The sequence below is a fragment of the Papio anubis genome, chromosome 18 (genome assembly GCF_008728515.1).
Source record: "Papio anubis isolate 15944 chromosome 18, Panubis1.0, whole genome shotgun sequence".
In the NCBI taxonomy this organism is placed as follows: Eukaryota; Metazoa; Chordata; class Mammalia; order Primates; family Cercopithecidae; genus Papio; species Papio anubis.
In genome coordinates, this window is record NC_044993.1 from 36,009,092 (window position 1) to 36,025,074 (window position 15,983).

General features: G+C 40.9%; 1 protein-coding gene across 6 annotated transcripts in view; it reads right to left on the reverse strand.

Annotated features, from left to right (window-relative positions):
• Positions 1-15,983, reverse strand: part of FTO (FTO alpha-ketoglutarate dependent dioxygenase) — a 440,820-nt gene that overhangs the window by 317,135 nt on the left and 107,702 nt on the right. For all 6 annotated transcript variants that reach the window (XM_031658246.1, XM_009196443.4, XM_003916875.4 and 3 more), the window contains exon 3: positions 5,787-6,414. In XM_031658246.1, the coding sequence (XP_031514106.1) occupies positions 5,787-6,414 (628 nt within the window). The remainder of the gene's footprint in view (positions 1-5,786; positions 6,415-15,983) is intronic.

Sequence of the window (15,983 nt, forward strand, 5' to 3'; positions counted from 1 at the left end):
ATCTAGTGACAGAAAACAAATCCAGGTTGAATCTGTGGCTCACACCTGTAATTCCAGCACTTTGGAAGGCTGAGCAAGGAGGATCTCTTCAGGCCAGGATTTCAAGACCAGCCTGGGAAAGATATTGAGACCCAGTCTCTACAAACAAATAAAAAACAATAAAAAAAGAAAATAGATCTGTCAGGAAAGGAACTGCAAAGGGGCACAAGGAAACTTCTGAAATAATGGGTATGTTCATTATCTTGATAGTGGGGATAGTTTCACGAGTGTGTTGAAACTTATAAAACTGTAAATGTTCAATATGTATAGCTAATTGTATGTCAATTATTCCTGAATAAAGCCATTCACAGAGAGGAGAAAATGTAGCCATTCTTATAGGCTTAGTCTTCTTTTGACAAATGGGAGACATTACTGCTGGTCATCCTTTCTCACGGTGCTGAAACACTGCCACTCTCTTTGTTGGTAAAAAGTTACAGGACAGTATTTACACATTTCTCCCCTGCTCTGCCTCTTCTAATCTAGACCATCATATCCCTAGTCTGGATTACTTTGGTCGCCTCTGTGAGTTCTCCTGTTTCTCATATTGCTTCCCTTCTTCTACTCTTCAGTGGCTCCCCATCTCACTCCAAATCCAAACCTACTACTTTGTATTCTAACACGACAAAGCCCTATCTTCCGCCACCCATTTACTTGTCCCTTTGTCTTCATTTCGTTTCCTCTTCTCTCACTCTATTTCATCCACACTTGTTGCTTCTGAAACATCCCAATCATGTTCTATCTTTCCGCCTATGTGCTCCCCCTTGAAATTTCTCAGTGGCTCATTCTCTCCTTCCAATCTGCTTCAATGTTACCCCCTAAACAAGGCCTTGCCTGGCTCTCCTACCTAAAATTGTAAGATTATCCCTCACCCTTGTTACACAATCTACTTTTATTTTCTGTTTTCCCTTGCTAGAATGTGAGCTCGATGCGGGCAGGGATTTTTGTCCGTCTTGTTCACTGCTACATGCTCAGCATCTAGACAACTGTCTAGCAAATACTAGATGCTTATTGTTAAATGAAAAAATAGTTGCATAGGCATGAAAAAAAATGTAACTTTGTAGATCAAATAAGTTTCCCTGCCCCCCACCTTTGGTCTTCTTGTGAGTCTTCTTGGTTCTTCATGGGAGACCTTATTGTTAAATGAATAAATAACTGGCTGGTCACCCCAAAAAATGTGACTTACAAGACCAAACAAGGTTTACTGAGCAGTATAAGTGATTTCAAAAATCATTGACAAGGCATAGCATGATACAATAAAACAAAGCTAGATCAAATAAGCTTTGAGATTCTAGACAGGGATGCTGGGAAGCTAAGATAACATTAAACATCACAGCGTTTTTATGAATACTCCAAAACTCCAAGTTGCAATTATAAACTAGCTTTTCATGGTCTCAGTGATGAACTGAGAAATAGAGAGCAAGTCATGTTAAAATAGAGATTCAAGAATTATGGGAACAAATTTCCATCCTTAAAGGGATGCAATTTTTCCCAAATCAAAGACAGGAATGGAGACCCTAGAATTCCAAGAACATTATTGCGAAGTCTCTACTTTCCAGGCTATCACATGACATGCTCAACAGGAAACACGGATCAGCTTCTTCCTTTTGTGAGCCTTCCTGGGTTTTTGTTTGTTTGTTTGTTTTTGAGACGGAATCTTGCTCTGTTGCCCAGGTTGGAGTGCAGTGGTGCAATCTCGGCTCACTGCAACCTCTGCCTCCCAGGTTCAGGCAATTATCCTGCCTCAGCCTCCCGAGTAGCAGAGACTACAGGTACGCACCACTACGCCCAGCTAATTTTTGGATTTCTAGTAAAGACAGGGTTTCACAACGTTGGCCAGGCTGGTCTTAAACTCCTGACCTCGTGATCCACCCGCCTCGGCCTCCCAAAGTGCTAAGATTACAGTCGTGAGCCTCCGCACCCAGCTGCCTTCCTGGCTCTTTATGGGAGGCCTGGAAAATAATGTCAAGAATACGCAATACTTGGCACTAGTTTAAAATCTTAAGAATTGCTTTTCTAGAAAGACAATTTCACCGAGAATGTTTCCTTCCAAACAAAGAAACAAAAATGGTAGCCAATAGTTACTGTTGATCTAAGTGATGGTTCTGAAGGTGTTCCAGTCAAAGAACAAGGTGCTGGACCATATTAAACATTGGGTTTTTAATGCCTTCCCCACTAAAGTTCGTTTTTTATAGCTAGGAGTAACAAGCAATTGCCAGCAAAGCTGGAATAGGAAAATCAAATATTCTGCCTATTTACATATGGTTCCCCGAAGCCATTCCTGATTAAAACTTGTACCATTTCAATCTTCCTACTGGAGATATCTATTAACTAGAACGGCATGTGAAAGCCAATGAATTTAGTATATAATTACACGTATCCTATACAAATTACTTCTCAATGACCTCTACTCATGAAAATAAACCAAAGAGGGATGACTGGCTCATTATAAATCTACAAGAAGATTTCCCTGGGAAAAGGTATTGAGAGCAGAGTCTTGAAAGATCTTAAGCTTCAATTGAATTTAATTTCAGCAGGAAGCAATCACTTCTGTATCTGAATTCCCAATGCATTTTACGTGAACCTCTCCAGTGGCAAGGAACACTTTCCAACTTAAATCCCTGCTCTTGTCACTAAGTAACAATGTGACCTTGGCCAAGCCACTTCCCTTCTCAGTGTTTTCATTTGTAAAATGAGAGGCTAGAATCAAGTGATTTCAAAAGTCTCTTTCAGATCTAATGTTTCATCATTTCATAATTATAATCAAAAGAGCCCCCCTAACCTCACCTATTACCTCTAAGTGAGAAAGCCATTGATTTACCTTTGGAGTTCCCATACTGTCTAGACAAACAAGTTCAAGGACACAGAAAAAAATACAATTCTCTGAAGTGTCCACTCTCTGTGGACCTCCTTAAGCCCTTCTCAACCTCAACCAAGGTTTTAAACCAAATGATTCTCTTCAAGTCCACCTTTACCATAGTTCTGGCATTCTGCCAAGGATTATAAGACCAGAAAATTAAACAGATATCACTTGTCACTTAGAAGACATGCACCCACCACAGAGTTTCAAGGCACACGCTTTGTACACCATCTGACCCAGAGCCACATGCTTTGTACACCATCTGACACATAGCCAGACACCTACAGAAAGGTTGTTTCATCGAATAAGATAATCTGATGCATTCCAATCATCTGAGAGTATGTGCGAGAAAGCTACAGCAGATGTGGGTGAGAAGTAAAACTGGAGAAAGGAAGACACCAAGACCTGCAAGAAAAAGCAAGTGGAACATCCCCTTAACCTTTCCAGAGGTGGACATTTTAAAAACCCAAGTCCCTGGCCGGGTGCAGTGGCTCACACCTGTAATCCCAGCACTCTGGGAGACCGAGGCGTGCAGATCACGAGGTCAGGAATTCAAGACCAGCCTGGCTAGCATGGTGAAACCCCATCTCTACTAAAATTACAAAAAATTAGCTGGGCATAGTGGTGCGCGCCTGTCATCCCAGTTACTCGGGAGGCTGAGGCGGGAGAATCCATTGAACCAGGAGGCGGAGGTTGCAGTGAGCCAAGATTGTGCCACCGCACTCTGGCCTGGGAGATAGAGCAAGCCTCTGTCTCAAAAAATTTAAAAAGTAAAAAAATAAAATAAAATCCCTGAGACAGCTACACTGCTGGGATAAGAAACACCTGCTCATAATGCACATAGCCTTAGGTGTTCAGATTCTGAAGTCTGGATATTTGTGCTCAAATCCTAACTCTGCTACTTACTTGCTACATCACCATGAACAAGTTAATCAACCTTCTGTGACTCGGTTTCCTCATCTGTAAAATGAGGATAGCAATAGTACTTCATTGCTATTTTGTTCTTTGAATTGTTGGGAAGATAAAATGAGTTAATGCATGTAAAATGCTTATCACAGCATGTGGCACATAGTAGGTGCTCAACAAATGAGCATTGCCAGTATTGCTATTATTATTAGATGGAGTTCTGAGAATTTCTGAGGTTAAGAGAACAAAGGAGTTTCTACACTGCTCTTACAGATTCAAAGTCTGCAGTTGTCTCTTTCCGGTGACAACTGCAAGTACCAACATTTCTATATTTATATGTAATTTATATTTGTATACTTTATCAGTCATAATTACTCCTGAGCATAGAAACTATTCATTCGACATTTAAATTCCTTTCTGAAAGATACTCTAGGTTTCAAAAACTACTTGATCACCCACGCGAAGGGAGTACAATAGGACCATTAAACTGGAGGGCTGAGAGTAATTGGGAGCACAAAGACATCTTTGTGGAGCTTTGTACTATCACATACCACTGCTTCAGGTTTGGAGAGTTGTCTCCTTAAGAAAGAAACTAACTCCATTGTTCGTTCACATCAGAGTTCTTGGATGTGATAGTTCTTAAATCCCTGGCAAGTCCTTATTAAAGATCAGAGGATCTCAGTTCTTTCCATTAGGACAGCATTAAATCCCTTCAAGCGATTTTCTTAGGTCAGCATCATTATTTGAGATGCCAGAGAAAGTGGTGAAACTTCCAAACGCTAAACTTGTTCCTTGTTTCAGACTGAAGACACAAGGTAAAGTTAGAAAAAAATGAGTAGTTCTGAGGAAATTTTTGAGACTGGGAAATTGTAAGAAATTTAAAGAGTACTTTAAAGATCTTTTTTTTCTTAAATCTCTTTTCCAAAACAGTCATTTTAGTAAACAAAAAACAAATAACAATAACAAACAAAAATCCAGTCAAATAACTAGAGTTGTCAGAAAATAATGAGCCTTGAAAGTTCCCATCATTCCCTGATGGGATATCCAGAATTCTGGTTTTCCAAACATCTTTCAGTGAATCAGACAGGAGAGCTAATACTATGTCTTGTATCCCTTTGCCAAATAATCAGGCACAAAAGAAAGCCAACAGAGGTCATGCTCTCCTCGATCTGTTCAACTACCATTTTTGTAATTCTATTCTAAGGAACAATGAGGGCCATAAACACACAGAAACAATAATAGAAGAAGAGAAATTTGGGTGGGCTACTAAGAGGTAGGCTATGATCTCTGTTTCAAGGGGATTATATATCAGAAAATGCAAGAACAAGTCTACCACGGCCACCCAACAAGGTCTAAAACTGAAGAATTGGGTAGAGGGCTAGGGAGTTTCCTGAAAATGGAGGACTGTCTGCTTACAAAACCTACCTCAACTGCTTCTGGCAAGGAAGGACAGTAGTTACAAACTGTGTGAAGCCAAGAACAAGTCCATATTTGACAAATCACACCCATCAAGATAGTGATGTCAACCATAATAAAATATTTTGGCAAGTCTGGAAATGTGCACCTGTGGGAACTTGGAAAGATTTGACAGATTTTTGTTTTCCCAGCTCTTTATCAGCAAGTTAATTATAGCAACTGTACAATCTCCTCTGAGCTGTAGAGAAAGACAGTTGGCTGTATGAAACCAAGAGGCTGCTCTCCTGGGCCCACGAGAGACAAATGACAGGAGTGCTTACGTGCAAAAATATTCTGAGTACAGTATAACGATGAGCCAGCTAGCATGGCTAGATGAGAAAGAGGCATATTCTGCAGACATACAGGTGTGACAAGACTAAAAAGTACACATGATACACACACAAGCATGTGCATGTACACACGCAAGCACACATGCAAACATGTTCGTGTATGTGTGTATCTCCAGAGCCTAAACAACTCGGGTCATATTATCACATACAGGGCTGCTTTTTCGCAGAGCAGACCGTACCTTCACAGCTATAACTGTACACTGCCACCGCTGACCTGTCCACCAGATTTTCATCATGATGCCAGCTCACTGCCATTTTCCCCATGCCAAAATAAGGTTCCTCTTTCAGGTATGGCATTTTCTGAGGATCCATGAAATTCAGCAAAGTTACGTTGTATGCTGCTCTGCTCTTAATGTCCACTTCATCTTGTCCATCGTAGGATGACCCCATCCCAACCCTGGGGAAATCTGCAGACATACACAATGGCACAGCATCCTCATTAGCCTTCTCTTTGGCAGCAAGTTCTTCCAAAGCCTGGATGGTTTCTATCTGCAGGTAGTCATTGAGCTTGAGGAAGGTCTCACAAGCAGCGGCTATTTCAGCCTCGGGGTATTTTATATTAGACCCTTTCACTGGCCAGGGGACTGTGAAGAGCCTGGTGTTCAGGTACTTGTAGGTACAGCCTGGATTACCAATGAGGATGCGAGATACCGGAGTGAGCAGATCTTTGCCTTGGATCCTAACCAGGTCCCGAAATAAGCAGCCATGCTTGTGCAGTGTGAGAAAGGCTTCTTGAACCTCTTTATGGAGCTCCTCAGATACACTGCTGGCTTCTCGGAGAATTAGTTTAGGATATTTCAGCTGCCACTAAAACAAAACCAAAGCAAAAACAGATGTTGATGTATAGTTACAATTGTATTATTTCCAAAGGTGTGTTTCTTTGTAAGCATTTGGGGAGTTGTTGGGGGACTACCTGGCGGTTATTTCTAAACAGGAGTCACATCTTCCTAGCCCAAAACAGAAAACCAAATAAAACAAATGTCATTAAACTCTACAGTCAAGATTTTCAAGTTCAAGCTCAAATTACTAACAATCTTTAATAAAAAACAAAAAATAATAATGTGGGTCCTGATATACCAGAATTACTCTGTGACCACTTTTTCTCACCCTAAATCTCAACACCATTTTATTAACTGCTTATTATCTAAAATATTTATTAAGCACTTACTACGTACCAGGTACTATTGTAAATTATTTGTGAGCATTAGCTCATTTTAACTCTATGCATAGCATTATTATCTCAAGTTTATAGATGAGACCACTGAAACATAGAGACATTAATTTGACCAAAGACATTAATTTGCCCAAAGTCACACAGCTGGCAAATATTGGAGCTGGAATTTAAAACCCCTGGACATCAACCCCTGGCTTCCAGGGCATGAGTTCTTAACCATGAGTATGCATTGTCTCTCAATAAATGACAAACTGGTTTCTGCTTAACACTTTCACAAAAAGAGAACTCACTTCTCTTCAGGAGTTAGACATTAAGTTTCATAAAAATAAAAGGCAAACAAACTGGAAACAAAAGTACAACCTATATGGCAGGAATGTAGAACCATTAATGCAGAACCATTAAAAATTTAAATCCACACACACACACACACATTCACAAGCAAATTAATAGAGAAGCCTCTTAGCACATAAAAAAATTAACTGCCTGGGCGCGGTGGCTCACACCTGTAATCCCAGCACTTTGGGAGGCTCAGGCGGGTGTATTGTTTGAGTTCAGGAGCTCGAGACTAGCCTGGGCAACAAGGTGAAACCCCCTGTCCACTAACAATACAAAAAAATTATCCGGGTGTGGTGACACGCACTTCTGGTTCCAGCTACGTGGGGGGCTGAGGTGGAAGGATGGCTTGAGCCCAGGAGGTGGAAGCTGCAGTAAGCCTAAGCCTGGGCCACAGAGTGAGACCCCATCTCAAAGATAGATAGATAAAAAAATATAAACTGTATCAAAGTTGGAAAATACATAATTTGTATTAAATTATACTTAAATTAGTTACTGTCTATCAAATTTGCATTAAAACATTTTATAATAGTAATACATATTGTTGATAATGGCAAAATTCAATATTCTGATAGTGAGCAATTAGGAATGCAAATTATTACAACGTTGCTTAAGGCCAATTGGACAAGATCTTTCAGAACCTAAATATGCCCGTGTCTTTTCATGCAGTTATTCTACTTTTAGGAATCTGTCATAAGGAAGTTATTAAACACACAAGATTATAAGAATATTCATCACACTGTTAATGATAATAATTAAAAACTGAAAACCACCGAAATGCCCAAGAAGGGATTAGAAGGGAAAATGGTACAACCACGTGATGGAATATTAAAGTAACAAACTTAACTGCTTGAAAGTCAGTAGGAAACTATAGTCATAGAATAAGTTAGTAACAAAATAGTCAGACAAGAGGATCCCAGTTTCATTAAAAGAAAAACAGTACCTTACTGTAAAGGCTCACAGAAAAAAAAAAAAAAAAAACTTGGAGAAAAAGATAGCCAAAAGTTTATGGTGGTTAACCCTGAGTAACGTACTTGAGCATTATTTTAATTTTCTTCTTTAGACATCTATATTATTTTCAAATTTCCCAAAATAAGTGTAAAATATTTTTAATCAAAAAAATCAGAGCGAAGATGCTGCACTAAAAAACTTCTTAATTTTCATGACATTTCTTATATTTGCCAAGAGATTCTTTCTGATGGCTCTAAATGGTCAAAAATCTTCAAGAGAACTTCTGGTACTATTTAAATCTGTTGTTCAAGACTGAGGAATTTTCACTGTGCCACAGTGAAAACAAATAATAATAACTGGCTAATTTTGTCACTATCTCAAAGAAAATGTAAGAGAAAAAAAAATCCCAACCTAAATGCCCTCTTTTATTGTTTATAAAGTAATTTAAATTAGTGCCTGACACATAAACATACTACGTAGCATTTGTTCAATTTTTCTTTAAAAAAAAAAAAAGAACAAGTAACTTTGGAGAATAAGTGAACGTTAAGTAACTTAATATTAATTCATTCTGTCAAACAAATAAGTTCACTTTCCATTTTGGACAGGTACATGTAGAACATCAGATATCACAAATAATTTGGAACAGCTGTTGGCAGATTTTCAAATATGCTAGACTTTTTTTCATTTAATCCCATTAGAGTTTTTTCCAATGAGTCATGAAATTTATATTAGTAGTTGTCTGGTCACATACTGTATTTCTTGAGATCCACAAATGATCCTGTGGCATAAATGATGATTATAAAGTTTAATAAGTATTTGGAAAAGTATTTTAGATATAAAATGCCAGCATGCCAGGCCTTTGTCAATGGCTGAAAGATGTGGAAAGCTAAGCTCTCTGGAGATCAGGCTTCATTTTCTGTCTATTTTAAGCCATTACATAAAAATTCTACCTTTTCCTCCCATATCAAGAGATGCTTCTGAAAGATTTCCTCAGACAGAGAAGTCAGACATGGTTTTAAATGAGTAAGATACCAGTTTACCAGAGGCTCACTTAAATGAAGCCCAGTGGAACTCAACCTTGGGTAGAGAGAAAAAAAATTTTAAATCTTCAAGTGACTTGGGAAATGCCCTTCACTTAAAAGTGCTAGAATATTCTGATTTTAGAGGAGCGTATTTCTAATCTAGCTGTTAATAGATATTGCTTCTAACCCTATTTTGCACTCAGCAATTTGCACGCTATCACTCATTTTCTATACAATTTTTGTTGTAAAATGCTTGCAACTTGGCAGCTGTCCGATGACTAATGGGCTAAACACTCGTCTGACCCAGACTCTGTCTGCATGATGCAAACTAGAGCCCCAGAAGGGATACACTTCTGGAGTCACTGTTCAGACTCTGCCACAGCTATCACAAGACTTGAGGTAACATGTGCTTTGCTACAAAATGACACAGAGATTCTCGTTCATTCATTCATTCATTCAATACTTCATTTCATTTTGTTTACTTAACATTTCCCAAATACTTGCTATGTACCAGGCACTGTCTAAAGTGTCAGACATAGAAGGATTGAAAGAAGATAGGTCCTATTTGACAGTATCTCATAATTGAACAGTATAGACCGAAATGGAAAGGAAAAGAGAAGAACCTACTACAATAGAAGTGTGAGTATACTGCTATGGGAGCGGAGAATAATTAGGAAGGAAAAGCTGGAAAACCCTTAGGTACTGAATACATATGTATTGAGCACTTACTATTTGCAAAGCACTTGGGTGCTGAGAACGTGGAAGAGAGCAAAACGTCTATTTTCTCTCTAGAAGCTCATGTTCTAGTATGCTGAGCCACACAATAAGCATATAAATACATAAAATATGTGGTATTTTAGATGATGATAAGTCTATGGAGAAAAATAAAGCCAAGAAAGTAGGATACGGAGTGCTGGGGTAAGTATGCCTATTTTACACAAGGTGGTGACGGAAGGCCTCTAGATACAGTGACATCAGAGCAGAAGAAAGCAAGAAATAAGGATACAATCTCTGCAGATGCCTGGGGGGATAAGACAGTTCCAGGCTGAAGGAACATTCAGTGCAAAGGCCTTGGGGCAGGAGTGAGCTTGGTTTATTCCAGGAAGAGTAAAGTGCCAGAATAGGAATAAAAGTGTGAGGACGGTGGGGAGTGGGCAGGAGCAGGAAATGAGGTGAGGGAAGCAGTTAGGAACCCAAGCATGTAGAGCTTTGTGGGTGCATGTCAGGTCCTGGGCTGATGGGAAGCTATTCAAGGTCTTTGAGCAAGAAAGCGTAATGAGCTGATTTATGTTTTCAAAAGAACACTCCGGATGCCGTGTTAAAATCAACTAGACCGGGGGAAGGAGGCAGAACCAGTCAGGAGGCTGTTGCAACAGAGATGATGGCAGTTTTGGCCACGGTGTAAGCAGCAGAGGTGGTGAGAAGCCGTCACATTTTTCATACATTTTAGAACAAAAGGGATTTTCTGAAGCCTTCACAGAATATGTAGTGTTTAAGTAAAGTCTTTAAGAGTAGATGCTTACCAGACAGAAAAGGGAAGAGAGTACTAGTGGGCACAAAGGCAAGGAAGGATAAGAGGGCACAGCAGAGTCAGGGTGGAACCAAGAACTCCCTATGACAAGAGTTTATGGTTGGGTGTCATTTTAGGCCATGGAATGAGATTACACCAGAGAGGTTAGTTTAGGGTCAGAAAGTCAATGGCAGCCAGGTGTGGTGGTTCACACCTGTAATCCCAGCCCTTTGGGAGGCCGAGGCAGGTAGATCACTTGAGGTCAGGAGTTTGAGATCAGCCTCGCCATGTCCATCTCTACTAAAAATACAAAAATTAGCCAGGCATGGTGACATGCACCTGTAGTCCCAGTTATTCGGGAGGCTGAGGCAGGAGAATCGCTTGAACCCGGGAGACAGAGGTTGCAGTGAGCCAAGATCGCACCACTGCACTCCAGCCTGGGAGACAGAGCAAGACTCTATCTCAAAAACAAAAACAAAACAAACAAACAAACAAAAAACCAAGAAAGTCAATGGCCTTATAGGGTGGATATGCTGAGGAATTTGAACTTGACCTTGGAAAGAAAGGAGACTCAACAAAATTTATAAAACAAGGAGGTACAAGTCAGTTCTGAGGGCACTGGGGAGGGCATGAGGAACGCCAATCAGGAGGATGCTAAAACTGCGGAGGCGGAAGGTGATCAATGTGGCCTACATAGTTGAGGTAGTGTCTGTGGGATGGAAAAAGAAAAAACAATTTGAGAGATTCTAAAGAGAGAAAACCACCAGGGGCCCAGCGACTAAATGAGGGAAGAAAGCAATGGGTAGAAGTTGAGGGTGGTGAGCTTTCTAATTTTAAGAATGGGACTAGGGGATACCATTACAGAAGAGGCTGAATGGGAGAAGCCTTGTTGAATGAATCCTTATTAAAATGTAAGTCACATCCTGTCATGCTTGTGCTCCAAGCCCTCTCATGCCTCCTCATCTCAGAGTAACCACCAACGTTCTTCTTACAGAACTTACAAACTATAAGTTCCTATATAACCGGGCCCCCCCCCTCTCTCTCTCTCTCTGACTATCTCCCCTGCTCTCACCAGCTCTCTCCCTCTGTTCCAGATATGTTGGCCTCGGGTGCTTTTCCTGCCAAATATACCTCAGAGGCTTTGCTGTTCCGTAGGCCCAGAACATTCTTCCCACAAGTATCTACATGGCTTGCTCCTACACCACCTGCCCCACAAGAAATAAGCTCAAAGAAGACATGAATCTCTTGTCAGTTTTCACAACTTCATTTCCAATGCCTAAAACACTACCTGGCACAGAGTCGGGGAGTGAAATCCATGTGTTTAATGGAGTAAGTAACTTAATGAATATGAATCATGTTGAGTTAGATGTAGCTGGAAGACTTTCAGGTAGAGCCGCTCCATAGACAGTTGGAAGTGGAGAGCTGGAGGTCAGAGGGAGAGCTGGGATGGGGACAGAGGTCTGGAACCACTGAGACAAGAGCAGAGTCATCTCAGAAGGATGAAGAAACACAAGGGTAGAGAGAAGCAGTATATGACTTAGGAGTAGAGACCCAAAAGCCAACAGCCCAGGCTTAAATCCTAGTCCCAACATATCCTGCATATAAGTCTTGAACGAATTTTTAAACCTCTCTGTCCCTTGGTTTCCTCATCTCTAAAAGGGTTTTAGTAACACCTGTCTCAGAAGAGTATAGCAAGATTTCAATGAGCCCACACATGTAATGCCGAACAACCTAGCACATAGCTAGCACACAATCAGTGCAAGCAAGGGGGTTACTGAGGAGAGTCTAATTTTCTTTGGATAAGAGGGGCTGCATTCACATTTCTGGAAGCCAGAGTCTGTTTTCTGACTATGTAAGTCCTTGCTTCCTTGTATTCCATGATGAGCTAACAGAGGTTCTCTCTGCTTTTCTGCTTTGACCTTTGGTGGTTTGGTTTTGCTTCTTTTATCTATGGTCTTATTAAAAGAAACTGCAAAACTTCTCTGAAGGTGTTTTGAATTGGAGCACGGTAGACCAAGAGGTGGACAATACAACAGAAAGAGCATGGGCATTCAGAGTAAGACAAGTATGGGCTGAACTCCAGCTCTTCTACTCGGATAACTAGTCTCTCCTGATTTCCTCCTTTTTTAGAGAGGGGGCCTTGTTATGACATGCAGGCTGGACTCCAATTCCTGGGTTCAAATGATCCTCCCTCCTCAGCCTCCCAAGTAGGTAGAACTTGCAGTTGTGCCTGGTTCCTCTCTTGATTTCTACAACAGAAATAATACCTACCTCAAGTACCTCAAGCCTGAAGAAGAGTAGTTGCTGAATACCTATTTGTGGAATGAATGAATGAGGCTGTTGTAAGGATTACATGTGAGAGTATGCATAAAACGTGTAGCACAAAGCCTAGCACGCTGTAAGGGTCAATCGACAGACCCAAAATGGAAGCTGCACAGACTCCTGTGTTTATGACTGGCAGCTGGATTGGCATTCCTGTGGTGAGGGCCTGTTTAAGGAACCCAGTGTCAGGTCTGAACTTTCTATTTATTCATGTCATTAAAAAGTATTTTCATTTCATCTTTTAAGAGAAGAGGTTTACCTTTACTAAAGTTTTACTGAAGTACTAAGCCTTCTTAGAAGGTGTACTTTGGCCAGGCGCAGTGGCTCACACCTGTAATCCCAGCACTTTGGGAGGCTGAGGTGGGTGGATGACTTGAGGTCAGGAATTCGAGACCAGCCTGGCCAACATGGTGAAACCCCATCTCTATTAAAATTACAAAAATTAGTCAGGCATGGTAGCAGGTGTCTGTAATCCCAGCTACTCGGGAGGCTGAGGCAGGAGAATCGCTTGAACCCGGGTGGCAGAGGTTGCAGTGAGCTGATATCGCACCACTGCACTCCAGCCTAGGCAACAGAGTGAGACTCTGTCTCAAAAATAATACTAATAATAAAAAATAAAATAAATAAATAAATAAAAGAAAAGAAAAACAAGAAGGTGCACTTAGAGTGATTAGATATTGGTATCAGGGTTTGTTGTGGGCCTTGAAAAGATAACAGAGAAGGCTTGATGGTTGTTCTGTTTGCATTTGGGTTTCCTTTTATCCCTTAGCGGATGGCTGGTTCAGAGCACAGTGGGCTGATAACCTTTTGTATCTCATTCTTCCTGTACCATTTTCACACCACAAAAGCTGAAATGGCTCAGCAGTTGCTTTCTGACAATGCATGTAATCATGTACTAGAAGGCTTATAGCTATGAAAATATTAGTAAGCATTTCAGAACTAATTGCATTTTTGTGGGTTTACCTGTCTTAAGGGAACTTTTAAAAATTATTTTTTGCATGACTGCAAAAGAATATACATTCACTGCAGAAAATTTGGAAAACTGGGAAAGTTCAAAAGAGAACACCCACTCTATCGCTATGCGGTATGACATTTCTGTACACATCTGTCAAATCTTTTCAGATGCCCACTCCCTGGGGAGGTGTCTATGTGTGTAGAAGCAAAATTCATATCATACTAAACTCATTATTATTATATATAACTGGTTTTCCAAATTAGCTATTGCATGCATGCATTTAAGCAAACTCCTTCTGCACCTGATAGGTACCAGGCACTGAATGAAGTACAGAGGATAAGGGAAGTCAGCACACAAAAAAATTCATTACAGTTAAGTGAGATTAATGCTGGATGTGATGGCTCAAGCCTGTAATCCTAGCACTTTGGGACGCCAAATCACTTGAGGTCAGGAGTTCGAGACCAGCCTGGTCAACATGGTGAAACCACGTCTCTACTAAAAATACAAAAATTAGCCAGATGCACTTGCTTGAACCCAGGAGGCAGAGACTGCAGTGAGCTCAGATCGCGGCACTGCACTCCAGGCTGGATACGACACAGCAAGACTATCTCAAAAAAAAAAAAAAACAATTAAGTGAGATTAAGTGCTGATAAAGGTATTAAGTACAAGAGAGGAAGCACAGACAACTTGTAGAGGTGTCAGGGAAGCTTCCTACAGGAGATGGCATATGAGCTATTACTAACAGGTAAAACAGAAGTTCACCAAGGAAAGAAAGGACAGGCCAGGCATGGTGGCTCATGCCTGTAATCCCAGCACTTTGTGAGCCCAAGGTGTGCCAATCGCTTGAGCTCAAGATTTCAAGACCAGCCTGGGCAGCATGGTGAAACCCTGTCTCTACAAAAATACAAAAAATTAGCCAGGCATGGTGGCACGCACCAGTGGTCTCAGCTACTTGGGAGGCTGAGGTGGGAGAATCGCATGGGCCTGGCGGGCAGAGGTTGCAGTGAGCCCAGATCTCACCACTGCATTCCAGTCTCACTCAACAGAGTGAGATCCTGCGTCAAAAAATAAACAAAAAAAAGAAGAGACAGATAAAGAGAAGGAGGTACATCAGCAGAGGATGTAGCAAGAAGGCCCCAAAGATGAAACTCATACCATATTTAAAGTACTACAAAAATCCAGTGTGGATAAAAAGGTGTAGGAGCAGGGGAGATGAGGCTGAAAATGCAGGAGCCAGGCAATGATGTGGGATTTGAAGCAGAGGGTTGCCATGCTCCAATTTACATCTTGGTTAGACAATACTACAGCTTCAAGTATGAAGGGGGGCAAAGAGGAAAACCAGACAGACCTATAAGAGGACTGATAGTGAAGAGGAAAGATGGTGTAAATCAAATGGGAATGGAGATAAGAGACAGTGGCCTAGGAATAATACTGAGCTAGAAGTCACAGAAATCATATTGACCTGGATTCTAGATGGATAAAGTCCTTCTTTCCTCTCTTCCTTCCTTGGTTACTGATGGTCAGCTATGTACATGCAGGTGCTAGAGATACAAAGATGCTGTGACCTAATTCCTATTCCGATTTTCATGGTAACCCTCCGCTTTAAGACTTCACATTCTAGTAGGAAAGAAGAGGTGAAAATTTATTATTTTTACATGCCCAGAGGGCCTACCCTTCTTCTTTGGAAACAGGACTCCGATTTTCCTTTGGGAAGGCCACCCATGTCTAACTCACATAGTACATGCAGTTTGGTGGGAGTACTCCCACTCCAACCCCACTCCAAGAGTAGGTGCAAGAACTAGGCCAGGCAAACAGGAGCATTTGACTCTCCTGAACATGATGACTAGTTCAGTGATAAGCACATGACTCCAACCAGGCCAACAGGATTACTTCCTGGAGAATTTGATGGAACCAGGGAAAAAGAACTCCCTACCTTTTTCTAAGATCCCAGATGCCAAAGACCATATACCCCTTGGGCTGTCAGAGTCTTGCTATGCTCTTAGATGAGAGCCTACTGTGCATGAGATCACAATGAGGAAAGCTAAGCCAAGAAAAACAGAAAGAAACTGATTGGGTGACATCTTTTGTAAAGTTGGATTTAGCCACCTA